This window comes from Lycorma delicatula, chromosome 4, assembly GCF_047948215.1.
Source record: "Lycorma delicatula isolate Av1 chromosome 4, ASM4794821v1, whole genome shotgun sequence".
Lineage (NCBI taxonomy): Eukaryota > Metazoa > Arthropoda > Insecta > Hemiptera > Fulgoridae > Lycorma > Lycorma delicatula.
The window spans coordinates 34592478-34619631 of NC_134458.1; the positions used below are offsets into that span (position 1 = coordinate 34592478).

Here is a 27154-nt window from a genome sequence, read left to right on the forward strand (position 1 = left end):
ATATTGATAAAATTTATTCATACATAGATATTACTCATGAACTGAGAAATAATTCCCTTGCTTCATCATGATGATAAGATTAGCGCTACTAAATTAATTAAATGTTTATTGAAATGTATTTTTTAACAATTTTGTCATAGTAAACAAAATTATATTTTATTTGATAAGTAAATTATATCTGTACGTGCTTGCATTCATCCCCGTTTACTTTCCTTGTACAATAAACACTTAATAGTCATGTTTTCACAAACTGTTTTTTTTTTGTTCTTTTAATGGTTTTTTTTCTATGTGCAGCTGATTATATTTGTGTTATACTGTACTTGAACAAGAGTGTAAGAGAAAATATTAGTTATTCATTTCAAGTTCAGTGGCCTGTATATTAATGTCGTGAATAGTTTTAAAATCTTTATTATTTTATTTATAAGTTTGTTTTTTACTGTAGTCATGGCTAATAAGGAGAAATTTTGTTCATCGGACAGTATTAGGAATTTAATATATGCAGATTTATCAGATCATTTGGAGAATTAGGGGATGATGACGAAGTGGAGCCTACACTAGTTATAATGAACCTACCAATTTTATTACAGATAGTAATCATGAAAACGATCTGGTTAACAATGATTTCATGGAAGAAGGCGCTGAAGAAACCAGTGATAGTGAAAATGAGGATAAGCCATATGTTTTGCTTGGTAGCACAGGAGGGTGGCATGAGTGGACCAACCAAGACGTAAGTTTTCCTAAATTTCATTACCAAAGGAAAAGAGGTTTTATCTCTCCACCAGGATTTGACGGAACTCGGAAACAAATTATTTTTTACCGATGAGCTGCTGCTGCTCAATATTGTTGAGGAAAATAATAGATATGCAAGGGAAAAGATACAAATGAATTATCCCTTACTAAAAAAATTCTTTTTGGCACTCACAGAGGGATATTTCGATGCCTGAATTGAAAGAATTTATAGGGGTTATTAAGAATATGTCCCTCAATCCTAAACCAGACTTAGTAGATTATTTTTCCTCAGACTGGTTAGATTATCAACCCTTTTTTAAAAGATGTATTTTCAAAGTAAAGATTTTTCTAAATATTTTGGACCATTCACCTGAAGACTCCCTTCAGTTCAGGTCCTATTTTAGGTACTTTAACACTATCAGGAAAAATTAAAAAAGTTATAAGTATTTAGAAACAAAATTTAGACTATTTCTGCCCTTCCAATACTGTGAGTGTTGATGAAAGCACTATAACCTTTAAAGGAGTGTTACTTTTAAAATGTACAAGATAAACTAATAAAATGGGGAATAAAAATTTTGATTCTTAGTGATGCTGTTACTAGATATATCTGTGCCATGGATCCCTACATGGGTTCATCATCAACATCCATGCTTCTAAGACCAGATTTACTTGTCACTAGTAGGATTGTATTGACATTAATTAATAAACTTCAACAAAGTTATGGAAATGTCAAAGATTTACATGTGTTTACTGATAGATACTACACCAATGTATAATTGGGCAAAGAATTGTATGTAAAAAAATGTACATTTAACAGGTACAGTAAACAGACGTAGAATAGGGCTTCCAAAGGAAATTAGAAACAAACCTAAGTTAAAAAAGGTACTTGCACTGAGGAAGGATAATAATGATCCTTCATTTATTAATGTTCTTGAATGGAAGGAGGACAAAAGACCAGTGATAGTTAACTACTTTTTATAATAACTAAGTTTGTTCAAAGAATAATTAAAGGAGGAAGGGTAGAAACCATTGAATGCCATCAGTTGTATGTCGCTATAATGAATATATGGGAGGAATGGATGTTGCGGTCAATTATATTGCCAGCTATGCATTTACTAGAAAATCAGTTAAATGGTGGCAGAAAATATATTTCTGGCTATTAGAAGTTACAATAGTAAGTAAATGCATTCTTATTGAAAAATGGCAATAGACCACCTACCTGGACACAGACCGATTAGACAAAAACAATTCTGAAGAAAACTAATAAAATCATTGATTGCTGATGTCAGGAATGAAAGGAAGCGAGGAAGCCCTCAAACAGCCGTGGCAAAGAAAGGCTGACCGGAAGACTTCGTGCGCCAGGATTTTTGGAGGCCAGAAAATTCAAGGACTGTGTAGTTTGCAGCAACAGATCTCCCAAGGGAGAGAGAAAACGTACAAGATTGTACTGTGAAACATGCTCAAACAATCCTGGACTACATTTAGGCGACTGTTTTCATAGGTACCACATCTTAAAAAAATATAAAATTGAATGATTTATCAAACTAATATTTAAATTTTCATGTTTTTTAGTTTTATCTGTGTTTATTATTTTATTACTATGCTTAATCTACTGTTTTTCAACTATATAATTTCTTAAAATTGTACTACTTTTTATATTATTCTTTATGCATCATTTTTATAATTTGATTAGGTACTAAAATATGTATTTTCTAGTCATCTTATAATTTTTTGCTACATATTGTAATTTTTATAATTATATTAAAATATTTTTACATACATGATACTATGATAAAGTCATTGTATCATGAATTGTATCATATTTAATTGTGGCCTGCAATGCAGGAAAGAGAGCTGTCAGGACAGCAAACTCTAAAATATGGAAAGCGCACAAGGAAGCCATCTTCACATGCACTGCAAGCCAAAAGAGTGCAAAGGGTTAAATTAATTATAATATCCTTGACAAAGCAGCCCAAACAATTAATTTCAATATAGTTTGTTTCAAAATGACTATCAGGGGTTTTAAAGCTACATAATATTTCTCAAGTTTCATGTACACTGATTAATTGTACATGAAATGAAAGAGCAAGTCAAACAGTTTTAGCTGTGTGCACGCTCATAAACGGTTTCCTGTACTTTCAAATTGAAAGCACTAGTAGCAAAGATGGCGACCTCCTCCCAACAGAAAACGCTCTGTTTTGCAGTTTGCAAAGTGTGAATCTGTAACTACCATTAAACATGTGTTCTGTCGTGATCACCTGGGGGATAATAACATTCACAGATGGTATAAAAAATTTAAAACCATTGGCTGTATTTGTAAAGAGAAGAGCACAGGAAGACTGATTGTGTTCAAAGACAATGTTAGCGTGTAAGACAATCTTTTGTGCGTAGTCCTAGGAAATCTGTAAGAAAGGCTAGCTATGAATTTTCAATTTCAGTAATGTCTGTGTGGAGGATTTTAAGAAAATGCTTACAGCTGCATCCATATCATTTACAGCTATTACAAGCTCTAAGGCTGACAGATTATGGTCTGTGTACTAGCTTCGCAAATGAAATGATGCACTGTGACGATGAAGACTCTATTGTGTTGTATTCAGTGACAAATCAACATCTCATGTTAATGGAAAAGTTAACACTTTTCCATTAACACTGTGTAACACTTTTTTAATACTGTGTATCAGGGATCAGAAAATCCTCATGAAACATTGCACTGAGAACGAGATCCCCCAAAACTGTATATTTTTTTGCCGTATCCTGACAGCAAGTTTACGAGCCATTCTTTTTTTTTGAAAGCAGTTGTCTGGAATGAACTGTCTGATATGCTAAAACTATGGCGGCTCTTTCCTCAACTGCAATACGAACCACAGAATTTTATTTGGCAACAAGATGGTGGGCTTCCTCACTGGCATAATGCTGTACATGATTGGTTGAATGAAATTCTTCCTGAACACTGGATTGGTCGCTGGAGACCAGATGACAGGGCTTGTTTACCGTGGCCTCCACATTCACTCGATCTGACCCCGTGCAATCTTTTTCTTTAGGGGTTTATAAAGGATCAAGTGTATCTGCCAACATTACTGGCTGACTATCCAACTTGAGACACAGGATTGAAGCAGCTGTCACATCATTTACTCCAGACTTAATGATTAAAGTATGAGATGAACTCTCCTATCAGCTGGATGTGTGCCTTGTGAAGAATAGTGCTCACATTAAACATTTATAGGAAAACTGTTTGAGTCGCATTTTCATTTCATGTATAATTTATCAATATAAGTAAAACTTAATAAATATTACATAATTTTAAACCCCGATATTCATTTGGAAACACATGGTATATTACATTTATATTTTTCTAAATTATAAATATTATTTCACTAAACTTAACACATAATACTTACAGATTTGTTGAATGGTGTTAACGGCGAATCAGCATAAACAAACATTTCAGGTTTCTGAATAATATCAAGATTGGTCCCATGCACTGTTATCATTCTTCCACCAGAGACAAAACTTTTTAATGGCTTTATTTCCATAATTGTTGGATCTTGTTTATATGTAAAAGGAGGTAATGAAGACTGAAGAGTACGATTTGCACCATCAATTGAGAGAACTAATGAACTGATTGATCTGGCCGTTGGCGACTGACTTGTTATACATGTCAATCTGCTGCTTGAAGCTTGTGTAGCACTAACATTACAGCGTAATTCATCAAGAAATGCAGATATATTACTACCAATATTTAAATATTGTCCAGTTATAGCTAACTGAGTACCTCCACTCTGTGGACCCACTGATGGAGACACACCCTCAACTTGAATGTTCTACAATTAAAAATAAAAATAATATTTTAAACCCCATACCATCAAAATTTATAATTTCATACATAGTGAAATGTTTAATATACTAATGCACAAAAAATCTGATTAGAAATGTTTTTCATACATTGTTAAAACAAGACTTTAGGAAAACGAAGGTTAAAGTTGTCCTGAGAATTAGTGACACAATATTTGAGCTAAATCTTATCTATTACACAACTTCAATAAACAGATTTTAATAGAGTAGAGAAAAAATCTTGTTACAATTTACTGTAGAATATAATTTCAGCTTTTAGCATATGGAGAAAATTTTCTGTGAAATGGTTTTTGAACTTTTTAGGAAAACAATAACAAATATAATAAGAGCTTATAACTAAACTTTCAGTACATAAAAATCTATCAATTTAAAAAAAAATAACAGAAACAAAAGGCATTCTGTACTGTCAACACACATGAACCATGCAGACCATGCCACGGGGTTTGCACAATTCATATTTTCATTCGCTAATGAAAATTAGTTTCACTCCTCAGGTTTATACTCAACTTATAAAATAATATAGAACATGATTATGGAGATGAAATTTTCTCCACCAATATTAAGACTGAAATCTGATTTTTCAAGTTTTACCTAAACACTAAATAAAAAAATAATAACAGACAGTTACATGCACTGAAACAAACGGTTTCAGTGCATGTAACTGACAAAGAGTAAATGAGAGGTAGAGCCCCAAATTACTTAAGGTTTTGATGATTAAAAAATAACACTTTACAAGAATCTAATAGAATGAAAGAAAAAAAATTTTCATAATCTATAAAGAAAATATTTAAATCAAACTACTGAAACTCTTTTAACCTTATAACTGAAGTGTACAGATGATTCAGTGTATCCAGCCTGATTTCCAATAACAACAGCTGCAACTTTCTCTACAGATGATGGTCCAGTTCGACAAACAATTCTAACAGAAACTTCATATTTTACTAACGTACAAGGTGTTTCCCCTATGTGAATTTTTCCTTTCACATCTTCCTCTTTCAAACCCAGATTACTTCCTTCAATAGTTACTAGTGTTCCTCCTTCGATTGGTCCACTTAATGGTTTAATCTGTAAAATAAATCAGCCCGCTTAATGGTTTAATCTGTAAAATATTAGTTATCAAAACAATACTGGAAAGGTATTAATCATAAATTTAAAATCACATAACACAACTTTAAAACTTACACAAATTAAACACCATTAGGGGTGGTCATACCATATTTAAAAATGCAGAACACATTTAAATTTAAACACATTTTTAATTTATATATAAATTTTATATATATGTATATATATACTTTATAGCATATATAGTTAATAAAATGTCTTGTTAATAATTGCAGGTTAATAAGTTAATAATATCTTCTGCCAATGCTGATAGGATGAACAAATTACTGTTAATCATTTGTAAACAGAAACACAATAAAGTAGTCTCATTAATGAGCTCATACCTTCCGCAGTATCCTATCTTTGGAATAATGCAGTTAACATATTAGTAAAATGATTATTGTATTTGCTATTTAATTTTATTTACTCATATATGAACTGTCAATTTCCTAATTATGACCATTAAATGTAGTAAAAGCATGCCAGTACCTCATATTACTTTCAACCCATCAACCCATATAAAGTTTAAAGGAATATATACCCTTAGAATGTATCTAGGAAGATTCAAAATAGTTCAGAAGATTATTAGAAATTTTGTCTATGTATTTTTTTCTTCATAGAATACAGTAAAATTTCAATAATTTGAAACCCACTAACTTGAATCAAATACAGATGAGATTTTAGGAAAGTCTACATTTCTGGAATGTCTCTTAGTTTGGCTATTAAAACTGTATTTAAAATCTTTAATTCAGTTAAATTTCCATCTAAATTAACAAGAAATTTCATCCAAGCAAGTTAATTCCAGTTTCGGTTTATCTCCACCTGATTTGATTCCTTTCAACACATCAGTTATTCAACATCTCAATCCATTCATTGTAATTGCTAATGCAGGTTTTCTTAAAATATTTATTTATCATTTCATTTTTTACCTCACATGGTTTTAAAATAACATCTATAAGCATCGTCGTTTGCATCATCAATTGCAACTGTTCACCTTGCACACAATATAAATTATATTATCTGAAGTGCAACACAATTTCTTCGCAAATTTTGTAAAAATAAATAATTCTAATTAACAAAATAAATCATTGCTAGATTTTAAATTAGAAAGTTTAACTTTTTAATGTATATTCAAATTATTGAGCGTTTTCTGTATATTTCTCTGAGAAACTGTGAAAAAAAAAGAAAAATTATCTTCTATGAAAACAGACAGAGATCCCAAAGAAAAGTTTTAGGCAAAATCTAATCTAGTATTCATGCAATGAAGAAATAAAAAATATCAACATGCTTTATAAATCAGTTTGTTATTTTTGTGCAAATTAAAATGAACAAACACAATACGAAAATAAAGGTAGTAAAAAATAAAACGCACAGGTGTTAAGCAAGATAATCTTAACTGCACGTCTATTAAAATTGATTTGAAATATAAGCCTACACTACCGAAAATATCAATGTTCTACAAATATAACATTTTAAATATTGAAGCAAAATAATTTTACCTGATTAAAAAAAAAAAATGCACAAGTTCCAGTGTATAATACTAAATCTCCCCAACAGTAATAATAATAATAATCTCAATTATAAAATACCGTTCATATACTAACCATGTCGATGCGAGGTTTGGGGCATTCATTAACTTGAAAATGTTGACAGGAACCTGAAAAGCTGCAAGTATTAGCACACCAACTGCACTGATATTTGGCATGCCTAGTAACACACAAGGAACAATCAGGATGTTCTCTATGTGAACCAAGAATGTCACACTTATATAAAACAACTCCTATTGTATCAATATGATGATTACGGTTCCAGACAATTGTTACTGTAGCTTCATATTCTCCTGTATTAGCTTCATATGAATACTGTAAAAAAGAAAATGTAATATAACAGAAACATTATTAACCCAATCATTAAAAGTACATTTAGCATTTACAAACTAATATAAAGTTAATCCCTAAATGGTGAATATCATGAGAAGTGCTTCTATCATATTATGAGTTCCGTAATATTTAATGTAATAATATAAATACAGTTTACAATTTGCAAGTTGAAAGTGCTACATTTAGCCTAGTCTAACCAATAAAAGAAATATGGTTATTACTGTTTTATGAGATTATCATGACTTATAAATCTTTACTACAAAATAAGTATCTACCATTGATAAATAGCATATCATGCACTCAAATGAATAAATATATAAATTTGTCTGTTCTCATAATTAATAAAAAAAATATATGTATGTATGTGTGTATGTATATATATAAGTTAAATGAAATATAAACATGCAAGATCCAGCGAAAATCAAATGTTGGAATTAATATGTTAAATGTCAACTTACTCATTTACAGTGTTTTGGTGGTTTATATTTCATTTAATATTAATCTTATTAGCACAGTGGTCAATATATTAATGAATTTTCAAAAAAAATCAAATTATAATAATTAATTTTTTTTATATATATACACATGCGCGTGCACACACACACACACACACACACACACACACACACACACACACGAGGCATATTCATAAAGTATGGGCCATTGGCTTATATTTATATATTAGCGGGTCTGAATACAGTTTCACACATGCAGGGCCATCTATTGACTATTGACGAAGCTACTGCAGTTGTTTTGATTCAGTCTTCATTTGCCTGCTGGTGAATTAGATTGTAATGTCCACAATAATCGTTTCTCCCACCAGTTGTGAAGTGCACGCTGTGATCCAATTTTTGTGTGCAAAAGGATCTTCAGCTGCTGAAATTCATCAGGAGTTGTGCCTAGTGTATGGACCTACAGTAATGAGTGAAGGAAAGGTTAGAAAATGGTGTCGAGACTTTAAAAATGGCCGCACAAATGTGCATGACAAAGAGCAAAGTGGCAGGCCCAGTATTCAGACTGACGAAATCATTGAATAAGTGAACCAAAAACCGTGATGTGATCGGTGATTGACGATTAGTGCTCTGGCTGATGAATTTCCGCATGTTGGACGCACTTCTATCTACACAACAGTCACAGAAAAGCTCGGATATCACAGATTGTGTGCAAGGTGGGTATATAAAATGCTCACCAACCAACACAAAGAGCAGTGAATGTACAGTGGATGAGCGTTTTTGGACTGCTATCAACAAGATTGAGATGATTTATTTTGCCACATTGTTACGGACGACAGAACATGGATATCCTACACCAATGCAGAATTGAAACAACAGTCAATGCAGTAGTGCCATTGAAGTTCCCCAAAACTGAAAAAGTTTACGCAATCTCCATACTAGAGTAAAAAATTTGGCTACTCGTTTTTTGTGATGAAAAGGGGAGTGTGGATCAACAATTACAGCTGACGTGTACTGCAAAATGCTCACCAAACTGAGAGATGCGATCCAAAATTGTCGACGCAGGAAACTGTCATTTGGTGTAATCCTAGTTTATGACAATGCACATCCTCATACCAATCCCTTAATCACGAAGATTAAAGATTTTCATTAGGAACTTTTTGTCTAACCTCCATATAGTCCTGGACCTTACACCTAGCGACTACTGCCTCTTCTTGCATTTGAAAAACTGACTTAGTGGACAACGGTTTGAAAATGACGAGGAACTCAAGACTGCCGTTGTCAACTAGTTCAATTCCCAGGCGGCAAACTTCTATGCAGAGGGGTTGAAGAAACTGGTGCAGGATTATGAAAAGTACTTAAGTGAATGGCGATTATGTGGAAAAGTAAAAAAGATATGTAGTAAACTAAAACTGTTAAGTAAAAACCTTTTCTCACAAGTTAGTTTTTTCTAATAAACCCACCGGGTTGGTCTAGTGGTTAACGCGTCTTCCCAAATCAGCTGATTTGGAAATCGAGAGTTACAGCGTTCAAGTCCTAGTAAAGCCAGTTATTTTTACACGGATTTGAATACTAGAACGTGGATACCGGTGTTCTTTGGTGGTTGGGTTTCAATTAACCACACATCTGAGAACTGAGAATGTACAAGACTGCACTTCATTTACACTCATACATATCATCCTCATTCATCCTCTGAAGAATTATCTAAACGGTTGTTACCGGAGGCTAAACAGGAAAAGAAAAAAAGTTTTTTTAATGACCAAACTGTCCTTACTTTATGAATATACTGCATGTGTGTGTGTGTGTGTGTGTGTATATATATATATATATATAAACAGCAATACAAGTACTAAGTGGTATAAAGAGTGATCAATTTTCATTTATATTTATTTATAGTGATAATATTGCTAAAACTAAATTTATTTTATCAACTCTAGTGTGCATTTCAAAAGAAACTGCTTATGAACCTCTTCAAGGAAAAATAGAAGTTTTTTATCAGTATTAAGCCTAGTTGTACTCTAGGTTATTGTTGCAGTTAACAATTTATTTGAGGAAACCTGTAGAAATTATGAACAATTAATTAAAAAGTACGCAATTTTAACTTTGTTTCACTAAAGTGTATGTTCAATGTTCTGTAAACTTTAAGAGGTAAGAAAAAGATTAGTAAAAGTTTTATTTGTCATTTCACTATTTAAAAAAATTTCTCCAGTGGTTGGTTTGAATACATTACCCACTTTATAAAAATTGCTATATAAGCTATAAATAAAGATAAAAAATATTTTCCATTTAACGGTTTTTAACATTATGGTAATGACAATTTTATAATTCTAATTAATAATGAGATAAAAAAAAGTTATGAGAAAGAATGAAGAATTTTCATTAAAACCTCTTGCAAGCTCAACTGTTTGTTTGAAAAGAGTACAGTCATGTCATGTAAGTACAGAAAATAGTACTCACCTTGTACTAGTCTGAATAGCTGTACTTTTGTAGAGTACTTTGCACCTATTAATTCCTTAAAATTTCCTTTGAATTAATAGCAACCCACAAAAATAGCATAGAGAAACGTAATAATGTTTGATAAGATATAAAACTAAAATTTTCCCATCAACTGGTTAATAAGATACAGCTCTTTGAAGACAGACTTTTTCTTTCATGAATTCTAAAGTGAAAGATTTACAATACTGTAAATCTTTTACCCATTTTACAATCTGACACTGACTGGGACAGTGGCATTTTGAACGGAATTTTTTTCTGTAAGGCTTAGATGATATAATGCTGAAATTATTAAAATGGTGTATGAGAGGGTCAAGTGGTAAAACCCTCATTGTAAATTACACGGAAGATCATTTTTGTAAATATACCTAAGTTACTAAATAAATAGTAGATTAAATAAACATAATTAATTATTAGAAAATTAAGTATTATTTTACAAAGAGAAACAAAACTTTCAATCTAATTCAAAAACCTTCTGCTCTGGGTAACCAAATATACCAAAAGCACAAATGTTAGTTTTATAACTATCAGGAAGGATCTTACAAAAGATTATAATTAATTATGAGCTGTTTTTCGTAACTACTTTTTATAGCCCTTTTGTTATTCCAAATGAACAGAAGTTATCAGTTTATGAAAATGATAAAGTACACATTTTTTGAGGACCTGAATCCGAACAAGAAAATCAGAAAAATAGAAAAAGAAGTAACCATATTCCAAATCATTACATATGAATATAAATTATCGGTTGGAAAGAGAATTAAAAACTTACAAACAATTATCATTAGCAATATTAGAGTCCACAAAATAGAACAGTCAAATTTTAAACAAAAAGTACTTACTGTTGTTTTATCACATATGACATATCTATTAGCTTCAACTCTAGCTGTTATCATCATTTTGGCTCCTTCTATGTTGACAATGCATTGGAAACCAGTATGACCGACCTGAGGATGAGGTAAATTTTCCACTTCAAGCACTATTTCTTTAGGCACACTATTCGGAAGCAGAATTTTTTGACCTGGATCCCGAAAACGTGGACAACCACCAACTCCATGATTATGTAAATGTGCTGGATTCTGTAAATGATGATAGTTTTAAAAAATTAAAATCCTAAGAGGGAAACAGTTGTTTAAAATTTAAACAAAGAAATTATTCAATGTACTAATCATAAATTAATTAAAATAGATAAATTAACACAAAGGAGGGAAATGATGACTCAAGATTCGGTAACTTGATTTCAACTGAGATCTAACCGTAAACACTAAGAAATTTTCTGAACACAGAGAAAACACTTTTAACCATTTATATTTATTATATAATTTATTTAGCTCAGAATATAAAAGAAATATAGCCTAAACATTAAAAAATCAGATGATCTTCAAGTTAAAAAGACAAATCCCTCAGTAAGTTTTGCTTAATTACACTAGTTATATGTACATACATGAAAATGTAAATTATAATCATAATACTCACATTTTCTCCACTGATAATAGTTCGCTGGCAAGAAGATGTATTATGCGTGCATTTGTTTTCATAAACACACCAATTACATGCCCACTGAGATCGAACACAATCTATACATTTAGTATGAGCTGAGCAGTCATAGTATGCAAAATTACGGGAAACAAAGTCTTTATTAGTTTCAGAGGAACGAACTGAAAGTGGCACTAGGATATGGTCTTGACCTGGAGAAATAGAAGGTCGGAATGCTATACTAGGTGTTGGACATGATAATCCTGTTGCAGTCAACCCAGCATCAATAGGATCTGCCCCTCCAAACACACAACGATATTTTGCACCTGATGGTAATTCTGGCAGTGTGCGAATTGTGAGCTGAACCTTTAACAAAATATTACATACATAAATTTTAAAAAAAACTCACATAAAGTGAAAATTCCAATAGTTTAGTTAATAATAAAATTAATTATAACAAATTTACTTGTAAATAAAACCAGATTAATTAAGACATGCAATTTAACCCAATTAATGTTGAGCTACTTTACACAATTTCCTCAATACTGCTAATTTTACCCTATTCAGATAACACTGCAATATCATCTTATAAATAAAGTATTCATCTTATAAAAAAATAAATAAAACTTGTCAAGAAAATAGGAACCGCAACTAAGAAGGTTGCATCACAATATATAAAATTATGAATCATACAAAAAACAACAGCCAATTACCATAAAGGTGAGTCATGCATGTCTATTTCTACTCGGCCACATGTCTACTTAATCTGTACAAGTTCTCATTGCATTCTGTAAACTTGTATTGTTTATGTGCACATTTAAAATGAATAAGAAAAGTGAAAATGCTGTTCCATGAGCGAATCAATTTCTTAAAGAAAGAAATATGCGACCAAGGAAGTCGCATATTTCATAGTCGGATCAAGGAAACTTATGGAGATAAGATGGATGAATCATCAATACTGTAATGACAAAATTTTAATGTAAGGAGAGAAAATGTCCATGATATTAAATGAACTGGTCATTCATCTATCATTATGGATGATTTGCTCAATCACGTAGACGAATTCATCAAACAGGATTTGTATATCAAATTTGAAATAAGTGAAAATCTTTCATTTGGTTCTTGCACCATCACCCATGAAATGGGTCACTATTCATCTAAAGTAAAAAAAGATTTGTACAAGATAGGTTCCACACAAGCTTATCGATGAATAAAAAAAATTGTATGGTGCTTTATTGTCATTTTTTAATCATCATGCAAAAGGATGAAGTTGTTATGAAAGAGCGAGCATCAACAGCTATGAAAAGATGATAATGGACACATATCATGACAGGAGTAGAACCTGGCTTTTGTAGCTATATACCAGAGGTTTTGTATACCATACCAAAAATATTTAATCAGGCAGTTTCTACTCAAACGTTTATAGCTACTGTTTTCAGAGACCAAAAAGGTTCATTCCTTGTTGACTTTATGCACCATGGAGCCACAGTAAATGATAAATATTAACAACAAAAAATGAAAATCATAAAAACAATCATTAAAAATCATGTTTTACTCCTCCATTACAATGTATAGCCTCATTCCACACAGAGAACAAACTAGTGGCTTGTAAAATTCAAATGGAAAGTAATCAACCATCCAGTCTACAGCCCAAATCTGATCCTAGTGAATATTATCTGTTTACAAAACTGAAAGACTTTTTGGGAGAATAATGTTTTAGAGTGGTGAAGATTTGTAGGAAATGATGAATAAGTAACTATTTATCTCTTATAATTGGCAACAAGAAATGTCCAAGAGTATGATAAGGCCTAAATATACTTGATGACTATGTAAAAGTAAAAAAGTAGTTTAAGGTTAGTGTATATCAAATACAAGTTTTGTACAAAAATCTTTCTTGTTCTTTTATCATAACAAGAGAACTACTTTCAAGACAACCTATGCATATCATAGTTCTAGTTCACTGTGAAGTAATATAACTTAACATGTATTAATTGGTTGTATGTGTTTTTGTGTGCACACAAGTGTGTACAAGATCTGTTCAATAAACAGCTGAAGTTAAGAAGTTAAAACAAAAATATCCCATTTGTTAAGTTATATTAAGTTAACTCTTGTCTCCTTGCCGGCCTCCATGGTGCGAGTGGTAGTGTCGACCTTTCATCTGGAGTTCCTGGGTTTGAATCCCAGTCAGGCATGGCATTTTCACACATGCTACAAATCATTCATCTCATCCTCTGAAGCAATATCTAATGATGAACCCAGAGGTTACACAAAAAAAATATATCTTATCTTCTTGAATGCATGATGATAATGACTCAACCTACTTGGCCAAGCACACTTTTTCTTGTGTCCAAAATATTTTTAGAAGCCTTATTTTGAAGTGTTTAAGAATGTCATGTTTTTCATAATACTCTTTCAGCTCTTAAATTTTGACTTAAAACAGAAATCTCAGACTGAAGAATAAAAAGAAATCACGGGGAAAGTAAGATGATAGACAAACCCACGACATGGAATGTTTAATTAAGAAATTTTAGACTAGGTGCAACAGGCTGGTCAATGGTGCAAGCACTGTTTCATTTTTAAAACAGTTATACTATTCATCTAATTTGCTTCCATAAACTCCATAGCATCATCCAGATATTAACTGTATCATTCATATTATTTCAACTTTATTGTTGAGCTTATGGTAAACTTTGATGCAATCGTGTTGTTCAATACATTCTGTCATTTTGTAGAAAAATATCTGATATAATTATTCATACAGACAACAAAGTAGTGACAGACTTAACAGACAAGGTTAGGAAAATTAGACATTCACAGCAAAATTAATTGCAGGACTGCAATTAACTTTTCCTCCAGAAAAGAAATAATCTTATAATACATTGTAAAAACATAGTTTACAGTTCTTTTGTTGAGAAATGAAAGTTATAAAATCTAATAAAAGAAAGTTTTCCCATTATTGATCATGGGAACTGGAACCAAGACTCACTACTATATGAGATCTGTTCAAATTGTATATTCTTTGAAATAGTGTAATAAGAAAACTACAAAAATTAGTGAAATAAAAAGATTTTTTTTCCACAATATTAAATTATCAAAACATTGCAATCGTAATATTTTATTGGCAACAAAAAATCAATAAAAACCTTTTTATTGACAATAAAAAAAAATCCTTTAAATTTTTTTCCAGAATAGCTGTTTCAGTTAGTAATTTACAATTAAAATTTTTATAAGGAAAGGAATTTTGATAATTTTGTTATAAACAAATTGTAACAATAAAAATAATAATTAAAAAAACAAATCTGAAGGGAAATGTTACAAAGAATAAGACCACCATTAAGAATAAAAAAATGTTGAAACATGAACATAATTTATTAACTGAAAAGTACGAATTTGTATAATTTTTTTTTAAATTAAATGTTAGTAAGAAACCTAACACATGCTGTACATAATCAAACTCCAAATCTTAATCAATAAACCATACAGAACATTTTGATCTCAAACATAATCAACAGAAACAGACAACACTGCTAAGTGCAACAGTAACATCAATACACCCAACACTGCACCTGGCATGAGAGTAGCAGTTAATGAATTAACCATCTAGCTCGTAGAATCTTCCAATAAAAATAGTTTTTTTTTTTAATATGATTTACAGATTCATTATTTTCAACACGGCTTATAAATAAGATAAAAAATTATTGTTACTTATTACATTAATCAATAAAGAAACAATTTAACATCAATTACACTGAAATCAGAACAGACAATTAATAATTTAAAGTATTCTACATAATTATACAACGCATTTTCTGTTTAAATAATTGAACATTGCAAACAAGATAAACCCTGTAATGGAAATTAATAGTACATAAAAAACCAACTTGGGTACAATTAAAACTAACCCTTTCTAGTCAAAACTGCACCACTTCAAACTATAACAAGAATTGTACAACATATAATACTCAATTACAAATTTCCCAAATTTGCTTATTACAGTAAGTCTGGGCTAAACATCAGATAATACAGTAGACAAGTATTGTTTGTGAGCCAGCCAATCTGATAAATGGTATCATAGTAAGTACATCTGTTTTTACCCATATATAAAAGAATTGGTTTCAATCTGACAAAACAGTATCAATACACAAAACCCCCCACAAGCATTCAGAGACGATGCTCAAGGTATTATATAAATCTCTAAGTTATTTACTGGTCCAAAAATACATCAATCATATTTATTAATGATAAATATTCTAGTCTAAAAATATTGCAATAAAGCATGCAAAAACTGCAAGTAATATTATACAAATTAAACTTTGAGCAGTACTAATAAAAATATGTTTTATATAATTTCCACTGTTGTCTAAGAGTTGCATAGCAGCTGATGGTAGAATTGGAGACATAAAACAGCTCTCGAGCCGATGACTACATTGGGGTTATTAAATCATGGGCGGTGAATTAACATTACAACTCATGCAACAGTTGTGTAATACAGTTAACACATACCGTTGTCATCTGATTAACTGGAATGCGATCAGGAAGTATCTGTTCAAAATCTATGCACTGCTGTCCTGTACCCAGTGATAGCCAACGAGGAGAACTGTGACTAGCTTTCTGGCAAGCACTTCGAATAGTACACCTATAATATAACATGAAATAACTCTACATTTTAAAAACTTACTAATAATTTTAATTAAATAATAAAATAGCACAAAATAATACAGTGAACATGCACTTTAAAAAACTGGGGAAAACCACTGTTATACTTTAAAATTACACTACTAACATAGAGAGAAGAAAGAATAAACCAAATAAAAAAAAGAAAATTAAAACAGCACTTGATATATCTTAGTACAAGTTTTAAAAATTTACTTGCTTTTTAAAGATGTGAGTTGTACTTCCAGATTGACAATAGTTTACAAAATAATTTGTAACAATATTATCATTTCAATTATAGATAACTAATACTTTTAAAAATGCACACTGCTTCATCATTGATTAATGATTTGATTAAAAATCATTCAAAATAAAAATAAAAAATCGGCGTTATTCTCATCACAAAATTGATAACAGCTTACCAAAACCATTGTTACTAATACAATATAATGATGAAACTAAACAAGTTATTAATTTTTAATTATATTAATTGTACTTCTTTAACCTAACCATAATTTTCAAGTCTTACTAGTACATTAATAATATTGTTAACATTTGATATTATATCTAATTTTTTAAGAGTTTGGATCCTAAATTGTAAATTATAAATTTCTAATGTTGATAAGGGTTCTAAATATGGAAATTTATGTTTATTATTTTTAATATGATCTGCACGGTTTCATTTTTGTTTATTATGTTAGCAGCCCATCTATATGCTTTTATGTGATATTATACAAATGATTTAAATATAGCAAATGAGAAATAGGAGACCTATTATCTATACCTACTGGTATACAGAAAAAATTTACAATTAAACAGTACTTATAACAAAACTTCTCCCTGTATAACAATGTTGTTTAACCTGGATGTTACTTCTGTATTATATAATTAAGAATTAAGTCCAGTAGAGTATTGATTGATTTATAACATTTCTTACAAATGAAAAATTCACAATCTGAAGTGCACTTCCAAATGTATTTGTGTGGTACATGAGTACATATAAAAAAATGTTATTTCTACTGGAAAGTAACAATGACAAGTGGTCTTAGACAAATAAACTATCTCAACTGTTCAATGCACTCAATCCTTCCATGGATTGATCATCTAATCGCTTGACCCTCTCCTCTTTCATTCCTTCTTCCCTAAACAGACTCAAATCTGCATCAGTTGCTGCGGCCCTCAATGAGGGCTAGTCGCTTTCTCAGTAAAAATTTGAGTAACGACTACATCTGTGATTTGTCTACAGATGTGGCTTCATATGCGAGTGTTATACAAAATACTCGATCAGTAGCTGAGGAGCTTATCAGGTAATGTCAGACCTACTACCACATACAATTAACTGGACAAAGATAAATTAAATCATCACAAATTATAAAAGATAAATAGTCTTTATAAAAATTGAGCAGGTTGGTTAATGCACAGTTACTAAACAGAAATGTAGTTAGTTAAAGGATTAAATATCAGCAAACATAAAATTTTAAACAAAAATTATAGCATTTATACAAAGAAATGATAACCAGTAAATTACATGCATAACTGTTTGTTAATTTTGTTCTGCATTAACCCTTTTACTGCCAATGAACTGATCACATCGATCTCATTTATGTATAAAGAAATGTTGTATTCCTATCTGATCAGCTCAGCTCTGAGTCAATCCCAGTATACTTCCATCAATTTCCAGCCTACTTCTAAATAATGTAGTTAAATATCAAAACATGTAATTATCACTGCTTTTTAGAAAATCATATTGAGGAAACTTCAAAAATACTTTACTTCCAAGTACAGGTACTAACCAACAACCTGTTGTACAGTCATCATGTTTGTTAACATTTTTTGATATGTAATTTGGTTAAGTATAGTTCAATTGAATGAAATCAGACACTTTACTTGTGTTTATAGTTTTAGTAAGAAACTGTAGACATCTTATTTGATCAACCAGCTGTAGTATGGTTTGTACACTCACAGGTTATGGGTTTTTCTAGTCTCTGATGAAAAACATTAACATATTTGATGTAAAATGTTTCATTAGTTTATCTCTTTTTTCTTACTAATACACTAATGTAAATATGTACATTGCAAGTGATGTTTGGGTGTAATACATTTCAACTACTTTCATTCATATAGAATAATTCCGTAAATGACTTTTATTGATTTTTTATTTTGTTCTTTTATTTTCTTTTTAAGCCTTTCAACCAAAGAGAAACATGTTTCTTTGGCTGGATAAGTCAGGAAAAATATAAACAGTATTTAAAATACATCCACAGGCTTTAAAGTAGAAATTAATGATGCAAAAATATTGTTTCTATTAATTCTCTAATTTTGGTATAATACCAAACGATTATTCAATAATGTAGTAAGCAAACTATAATTTAATTTTCAGAAAATGCTATAAAACCATCCTTTAGCTTAAGAAAAAACGTTTTTGTGATTGAAGTAAGACTTACGAAAGTTTCACGAGCAATGTCAATATTGGTCAGTCTGCAGTAAAAGATTAAAAAAAAATCTTAAAGTTAATGACATGCAAGAATGTCTTAATAAGCATTTATACCAACTATAAAAATGATAAAGACAACAGCACTAAAAATTACTTCAAGCAAAATTTGTTTATATGTTCCTTAACACTGTAAAACAAATCATTCAATTTTAAGGCAACCAATAATATTTAAGAAGTAATGACCACTTGTCCTTTCAAGGATTATAATATAAAAGAAATGCAGGAGACTTATCAAAGCTAATTCTCTTGCATTCCATAACAGAAATCCATACTAAAATACTAATTATTATACTTCCAGGATTTCTGTTTAATTTGAATATATATGAATGTTTTAATGATAATACTGGCCTGAGATATTTTACAATACAATCAAATAATTTACTAACCTCCTTTCAAGAGAACACCAACCACAATATGGATCTTTTGACTCAAGGCAAGCAGAACAATTGCCATAACTACCACAATGTTCAACAGCTACTTTCAAAACCTGAAACAGAAATTCACATGAAAAACAAACACACACACACACACACTACTCACATGCATGCACAAGTTGTGTTTCTAGTCTGTTTTGAATTTGCCAATTATATAAGCAATATAAACAGATGTTGGTTGCAGAGCTCAGTTATTTTAATCAACAGTCAGCTGTTAGCAATAGTTTAGTCATTTTATTGTTAGTTGTTTATATTCATACATTTATAATGAGTGCTATGATTCATGATCCCAGTATGTGTGAAGTATAAGGAATAACTGATTTTTTATGCCAAAAAAAAATTCTGCAGTTGAAAATCACAAGCAAATTTGTGGAATTTACAGGCCAAATATTATAAGTGATGCTAAAGTAAGACGATGGTGCTTGTCATTTCAAGAAGGGTGAATGAACATTCATGATGAAGAATGTAGCAACCGGCCAGCAGTGATAACAGATAATTTTATTGAAAAGGATAAGAAAAAAATTTGATGTTTCATGATCTTTGATTTATGAAGTTTTGACTGAAAAACTGAGCTGTATAAAAAATAATAGGTCAGATGGGTAAGATGTTAACCAACACATACACATAAAGAAAAACATCATGCTACAGAGCGTAAGTTTTATGACATTAAAAAAATGAAGGTGATGATGAATTGTTTGATCACATTGTTACTGGAGATGAAACCTGGATTTCTTATTTGAATGTCAAGACAAAGCAGCAGTTAATGCAATGGTGGCATTATCATTTCCTGGAGCAAAGGCACTGAAACAAGCACATTTAGTAAAGAGAATTATGGCTAATGTTTTTTGTGACGAAAAGGGTGTCTTGCTCGTCAAATTTAGTGATCACGGAATTACATGAATGCCAACACACATTAAAAAATCTCTGAAGAGCTATAAAAAACCAATAACAATGTAGGATGCTATCCCGTGGAATTCTGTTTTTTCATGACAAAGTCAGGCCACACAAGGCAAATCAGATGGTGAGGTGAATGGAAAAATTTCATTGTAAAATCTTCAATCAACCCTACAGTCCCCTGACTTTAACTCCCAGCAATTATTTTCTTCTTCTTCACTTTAAATAGTAGCTTGAATTAAAAAGGTTCGACAATGATGATGAATTGAAAAATGGTGTTAGTGCATGGTTTAAGTCAATGGTGGTGGAATTTCTTGAAGAGAGAATGAAGAAGCTAGTGAAACGCAATGAAATATTTGTTGAAGTTGAAGGCAACTATGTTCAAAAGTAGTAAATAACTATAGTTTTTATGTTAAGTAATAATATTTGTACATATTTTTAGTTGTTTTTTTTATTTCAAAACAGACCTTACTTTAAAAGCACACCTCATGTATGTGTCTATATATATAATTTGTGTAGTTTACGCACTCATAATGTACAATTTTCAGCATATATGCAATCTATGTTTGCATATGTGTGTGTGATTACAAAAATAAAAATGTGTACATACTGTGTAGCAGTATGTACATATAGCACTCCTGGTAATCTTAATTTTTTATTTGAACTTCAGACAAGCAATGAAGGGCTTATAATCCATGAAAATCCTACAGTTTATTGATTTTATACTCCATATTTTGACAGAAATTTATTTTTCTTTTTTAATTATTTATTGTCCACAATAGGGATCTCCAATGGTCAATAAGTATAAAGTTTATAATAATTACATTAAAAATAGTACCTTTTCGAGAAAAATAAATATTATACTGTAAGAAACACCCACACTTAAAAACATAGAAGGTTGAAAATTCAAAAGTGAGGAGATATTTAAATTTTTCACAATAAAGCAGTATTGAACAGATTATTTTTTGTGGATTTTTTCTGAAAATATTTATTACAGATTTTTAATTTTCAAATATACTAAGTTATTAAATTATTATCATGTCTTAATTTTCATACCTGTATGTATTAAAAGGATTACATTTTAATGTATTTGCAAATGTAATTTTATTTTTTATTCTGTTATTAAAATTTTAATATTAGTTTAAATGCTACACTAAGTTATCCTGCTTGTATTATATGAGAGGGATGTGAATAATTCACATTACTGTACATTCAGCTACCTAATTAAGATTTTACACAGCATTGACATAAGTTAGTAATTGCACTAATCCAATAACCTACACTTCAACCAACATTTTTTTTTTGATAATAACATTTTCTGCTTTGCTCTTTTCTTTGCAAGTTATATATGGTGAACATTTTGGATTCAAGAAAACTGTACTGAAGGTAACAGACGGTTGAAGAAGTAAATAAGCATAGCTGAGAAAATAAAAATAATTGAATGATAGATAAAAAAGTCACAAATTGTAAAATTTTTATCAATAAACATTGCTCATTGATTTTTACTTATTAACAAACAATTTTTTAATTTTAGAGAAAAAATGTTTAATTTAAAAAATTCCACAATACATTTCAGATGAATAATTGTTTTTATTTAATTGATTATTTTGCTTTTTATAATTCCAGTTGCCACACATAAAAATTATGTTACAACAAAATTGCTTACGAAAGCAGAATGCATAGGACACATGTAATTTGTTTGTCCTTTATTATAAAAATTATGATGTTCTAATATAAGCTCACCTAAACAACATATTCAATTTATGTTAACAAAAACACATTAAATAACAACTTCATAGTTATACTGATTTAAACTGTGACACAATGCTAAACACTGTTATTATGTAGTGCCCAGATCACTTTTTAGTTACCTATACAATGTGGTTAATCTACTGATATATGGATTTGATAAGTGAAATAATAACACAAATACCCTAAGTTTTTGTAATGCACGTGTTGGTATTGGTGCTAGTATGTGTGTGTTCACACATGCATGCGCATGTACATGTATGTATGATAAAGAGTTCTTTCAACTCTTGTGAGTACTCTTTCTTGTATACTCGTGTGTGTGATGAAGAGTTCTTCTCAAGGGAGAAGTGCAGGAATGCCTTATCATTAAGCAATATGCTCCCGATTTTTACAAAGCCAAACTAAACAAAATATAATAACCTGCAATGAAAAAAATCACATAGTAAATAAAATTCTATTTGATAACCACACACTGTATCTATATTTTTATTAATAATTCTCTATTTTAATTTGCTTTACAGTTAATAGGAAATTTTTGGTTTTTAATTTTAATTAGTAGAATTAAAAAAAGATACGTAATCTTGTAAAAAAAAAGTTTATTTTATTTTTTAAATTGAATAAATATTTCTAAGAATCTACATAAATACTACATGTAATCCCCACCACCAACGTTTTTACGTTATCATTGCCCACCTGGTCTTTATTCATATGATCTTTTTGATTAGCATAATACCTTAAGTGTTCAGTACAGGCCTAATCAGAGCAAGAAATTGTGTATTTTTCCACATAAAAACTAACATTACAATCATAAACAGAAATTAAATATATTATATTAATCAAGTTGAATCTGGATCTAAAACAATAGTTCAGAGTAATTATGGTAGATATTATTGGTGAAACAACATAAACAAAAATTAACAATATAGTAAAATTACATGAAACAAGATTTTTCCTCAAATTAAAGCATAGTTACTTTTCTGTGTTGTCATTATTTTAACACAGAAAAATGAGATTTTTTGTACCTCATACCTCATAAAAAATGAACCACTCATCACTTATTTAAAAAGAAATAGAGCTAAGAAATATTACCAAGAATATTTTTTTATAATCTGTTTCCCAAACTTTAACTGAAACATAGCAACAAAAGGAAATATTAAAAGTAGTTTTCAACATTGAATTTCTACTAAGATTTAGCTAAAATTATATAACAAAAGAACCCCCTGTTGATAACAGAACTTAAGTTGCTTTCAAAGTGGCAAACAAGAATTCGAAACTAATATTAAACAGTGTTTATTCATTAAGTAATTTACATTGTTTGCAATGCAAATATTACACCTCCTTAAAATATTCAACGGTTTCCAGATTTTTCATCTGGTGTATATATTTTACATCATGATGACATCAAATAATTTACTTATCTTGAAAACGAATAAACATGTTACCAAATACATTTATAACTGTGAATGATATTAAAAAAAACTGGTGCCGCACTAAAGACTAGACAGTAAACAATATTTTTTAAGCTAGGTTATATAAATTAAGTATAATAATCAAGTTAACACTGAACTTTATAGCTTAGTTTCTTAAGTTTTATTTAGTTATATTAAATTCCATTCTTTCTGTTACAGATATTTATTATAGCACTTTTAATTATTTTGACTAGCACTTAAATTGAATTTTTTAGCATCTACTTTATAATTTATTATTTATGCAAATTTAAAAAAATCATGAAGTAAAAATTTACGCACTTAAATTAATGAAATTTTGGCACCGATATTACATTTATATGTACTTCTATAATTATTCTTTTATGTTCCTAATTTCTTATTTAATTGCATTTTCTAAATTTAAAGGCAACATCTATTTGGAAAGGATAAAAATGAAAAAACACTACTGTACACTACTATAAGCATGATAAGTTTAGTTTCTATAATTAATTTTTAAATAAACAGTCACAGATGGTAATATGATATCCAAGACAAACTGAACTGTTAATTATATTTATTTGCATTTTAAAATCGTAATTTATTTCTTAATAAATGAATACGAGGGTCGTTCAACAAGTCCTTAGAAAAATACAAAAAAAAACAAATTATTTTGTGTACATTTTTTATTTTTCCAATATAATCTCCTTTTAATTCTATACACTTTTCCAAACATTTATCTAACATTTTTAAGCCATCCAAAACGTAGGATTTCGGAAGGTCCTCAAAATAAGCATCTGTTTGGACGATGACATCCTCGTTCGACGTGAACCATACCATTGCCTGCCGAGTCATTTTTTCAAGTCTGGAAATTAAAAAAAATCACCGGGAGCAAATCCAGTGAATACGGTGGATGATATTTTAACAATCTGAACTTTAATTCCATAATTTTGACCATTGAAACTGTGCAGGTGTGCACTCGTGCAATGTCTTGATGGAAGGGAATCTTTTTCTTTTTCAAATTAGGATGTTTTTTCTTGATATCTTCGCTCAACCAGTGCGATAACGACGAATAAAACTATCCAGTCATTTATTGTTTGTTCTTTTTCCAAGTAATCAGTGTACATGATACTGGGTGCATCCCTAAACACCGTGGCCATCACTTTGCTGGCCAATTTCACCATCTTTGCCTTCTTCAGAGCCTGTTTGCCTAAAAAAAAACTCACTGTTTTGACTGTTCCTTTTGTCTCTGGAGTGTAGTAGTATATCCATGTTTCATCTATAGTTATGTATTGATGCAGAAACTCGTCAGAATTGTGATGAAAAAGCGCCAAAACAGCCTGAGAGTGGACCACATGATTGTGTTTATTATCCACTAAGAGCATATGTGGCACTCATCTTGCCAACATTTTTTTCACACCCAATTTTTAATGGAAAATTGAAAGCGCTATACCTTACAGTATGCCGGTGGCCTCAACTTTTTTGTGCAATTTGATTCGTCGATCACTCAAAAGCATATCGTGAATTTTGTCAATCATTTTGGGAGTGGTCACTTCCACAAGACATCCCGAACAATGTTCATCTTTTGCGGATGTATGGCCACATTTAAACTCATTTATTCAATTGTAAACAGTTGCAAACACAGGAGCAGATGTGCCATGAACTTCATCTAACTCAGCTTTGATCTCTTTCAGTGTTAAGCCTTTTAAATATAAGTGTTTAATCACCACTTGAAACTCACTTTTTTCCATTTTTCTAAATAAATAATAGCTTGTTGTTTCAATTGACTATGACAATGAAACCACGTGATGGATACAGCTGAAACTTTAATTGCACTCTAGCGACAAATGACAATTACTAAAATCAAACCATTTTTTATACTACAAGCACCACCTCTTGGATTTTCTAAGGACTTATTGAACAACCCTCGTAATATAGTAAATACTAGCGAGCATGCAGGAGTAAGTGCGTAAAACATGCTGAAAAAAAAGAGGTTGCAATCAAATACACATATATTTTACCTTTGATGTTGTTAAAGCAAACAAATATTCACCACTCGGAGCAACAATTGTATCAGGTAAAACCGTTTTTCCTTGGTCAATAAGTGTTTCTTCATACTCCAATGCTAAATTAGGACCAGATACTAAAATCTGCAACAAAAAGTTCATAAAAAAAATAAAATTTATAACTTTATTGGTCAAAAATTAAACACAGAGAAGATTAATTTTAATTAAACCATTTTGTAATGATTATGCACTTTAAAGCCATAATTATTAACATCAATTAAATAGTCCCTAAATTATTTTAAAGAGGGTTTTAGAATTCAAAATTTTTTCATCATATTACAGACGCATTCAAAAATAAAATTTACAGTACAAATTGTACTGTGAAAGTTCTTTTATTTCCTTGGTAAAGTAGTACATCAGGATTTGGCACAGGAAATCATGACATCAGGTCAATAAGATGAAAATAAAGTTTACTGCCGCTAAATCTAACATACAGAAAGTGGATATTTACAAAGATAATTTTAAAAATGGAAAAATTAAGTTTTTATATAATCCAATAGATGCATGATGAATAACAACCACCTAGTATCGTTGGTCATCTTTCATGTGCTTTAGTAGCATTGTCTTCAGAGTCCTTGTTGTCTTTTTATTAAATAATAGTAATAATGAAATACCACCACTAACAATACCAGACTCTTAATTTCTTAAAATTATTTTAATACAAAGGCTACCTTTCTTTCTTTACTGTTTAGCCTCCGGTAACTACCGTTTAGATAATTCTTCAGAGGATGATATGTATGAGTGTAAATGAAGTGTAGTCTTGGTACATTCTCAATTCGACCAATACCCAGAAAGTAACTTATGTTTCAATGTTATTCACAAAGGAGAGGGGATAGCAGTGTCATTTTGGTGGTTTGCTAGCCTGATTCAGTATGCATAGAACTGTGCTATATGAAGGACTGCAATGCATCTTGATTTTTTACAAGTGCATAAAATGTGTGCCACTAGAGAAAGTCCTGCCAGTCGTGAAGTGAAATCAGTTATTAGATTTCCTTTGGCTAAGAACTACGAATCCATTGAGAGTTATCAGAAATTATACAATGTTTATGAAAACATGTAAAGAGTAAAGGTGCAATAAGGCAGTGATGTATCACAAGAGTGAATCAAATATAAGCAGTAATTAATTTTAATAAATCTATTAATTTATAATATATACAATAGATACCTTCATAATTTCTCTTTATAGTTTCCTGCATGATCTACACACTTTTGCCAACAATTTGGAAGCACGAATATTCCTTATTCATAAAACATTTGAGGATGAGTCATCAACCAATTGCACTGGACTCCTCGACATCTCCATTGTTTTCAAATTGTTCCCCTCCAAGCAATTCTTTCAAGGGTACAAACAAAAAATAGTCACAAGGGACAAATCTGGACTGTAGGGAGGGTAGTCGAGGGTTTCCAGTGCATTTTTTCCAATTTACCTTGTCAAAATCACGGTGTGGCCTGGCATT

At 30.4% G+C, this 27154-nt stretch overlaps 1 protein-coding gene across 3 annotated transcripts in view; it reads right to left on the minus strand.

Annotated features, from left to right (window-relative positions):
- Positions 1-27154, minus strand: part of PlexB (plexin B) — a 113597-nt gene that overhangs the window by 66160 nt on the left and 20283 nt on the right. For all 3 annotated transcript variants that reach the window (XR_012756064.1, XM_075362654.1, XM_075362655.1), the window contains exons 4-11: positions 25653-25781; positions 19517-19617; positions 16487-16619; positions 11984-12349; positions 11350-11586; positions 7290-7547; positions 5398-5646; positions 4128-4550 (exon numbers count right to left, since the gene is read on the minus strand). Coding sequence is in view for 2 of the 3 variants with exons in the window: in XM_075362654.1 (XP_075218769.1) it covers positions 4128-4550; positions 5398-5646; positions 7290-7547; positions 11350-11586; positions 11984-12349; positions 16487-16619; positions 19517-19617; positions 25653-25781 (1896 nt within the window). In the remaining variant the exon portion in view is untranslated. The remainder of the gene's footprint in view (positions 1-4127; positions 4551-5397; positions 5647-7289; positions 7548-11349; positions 11587-11983; positions 12350-16486; positions 16620-19516; positions 19618-25652; positions 25782-27154) is intronic.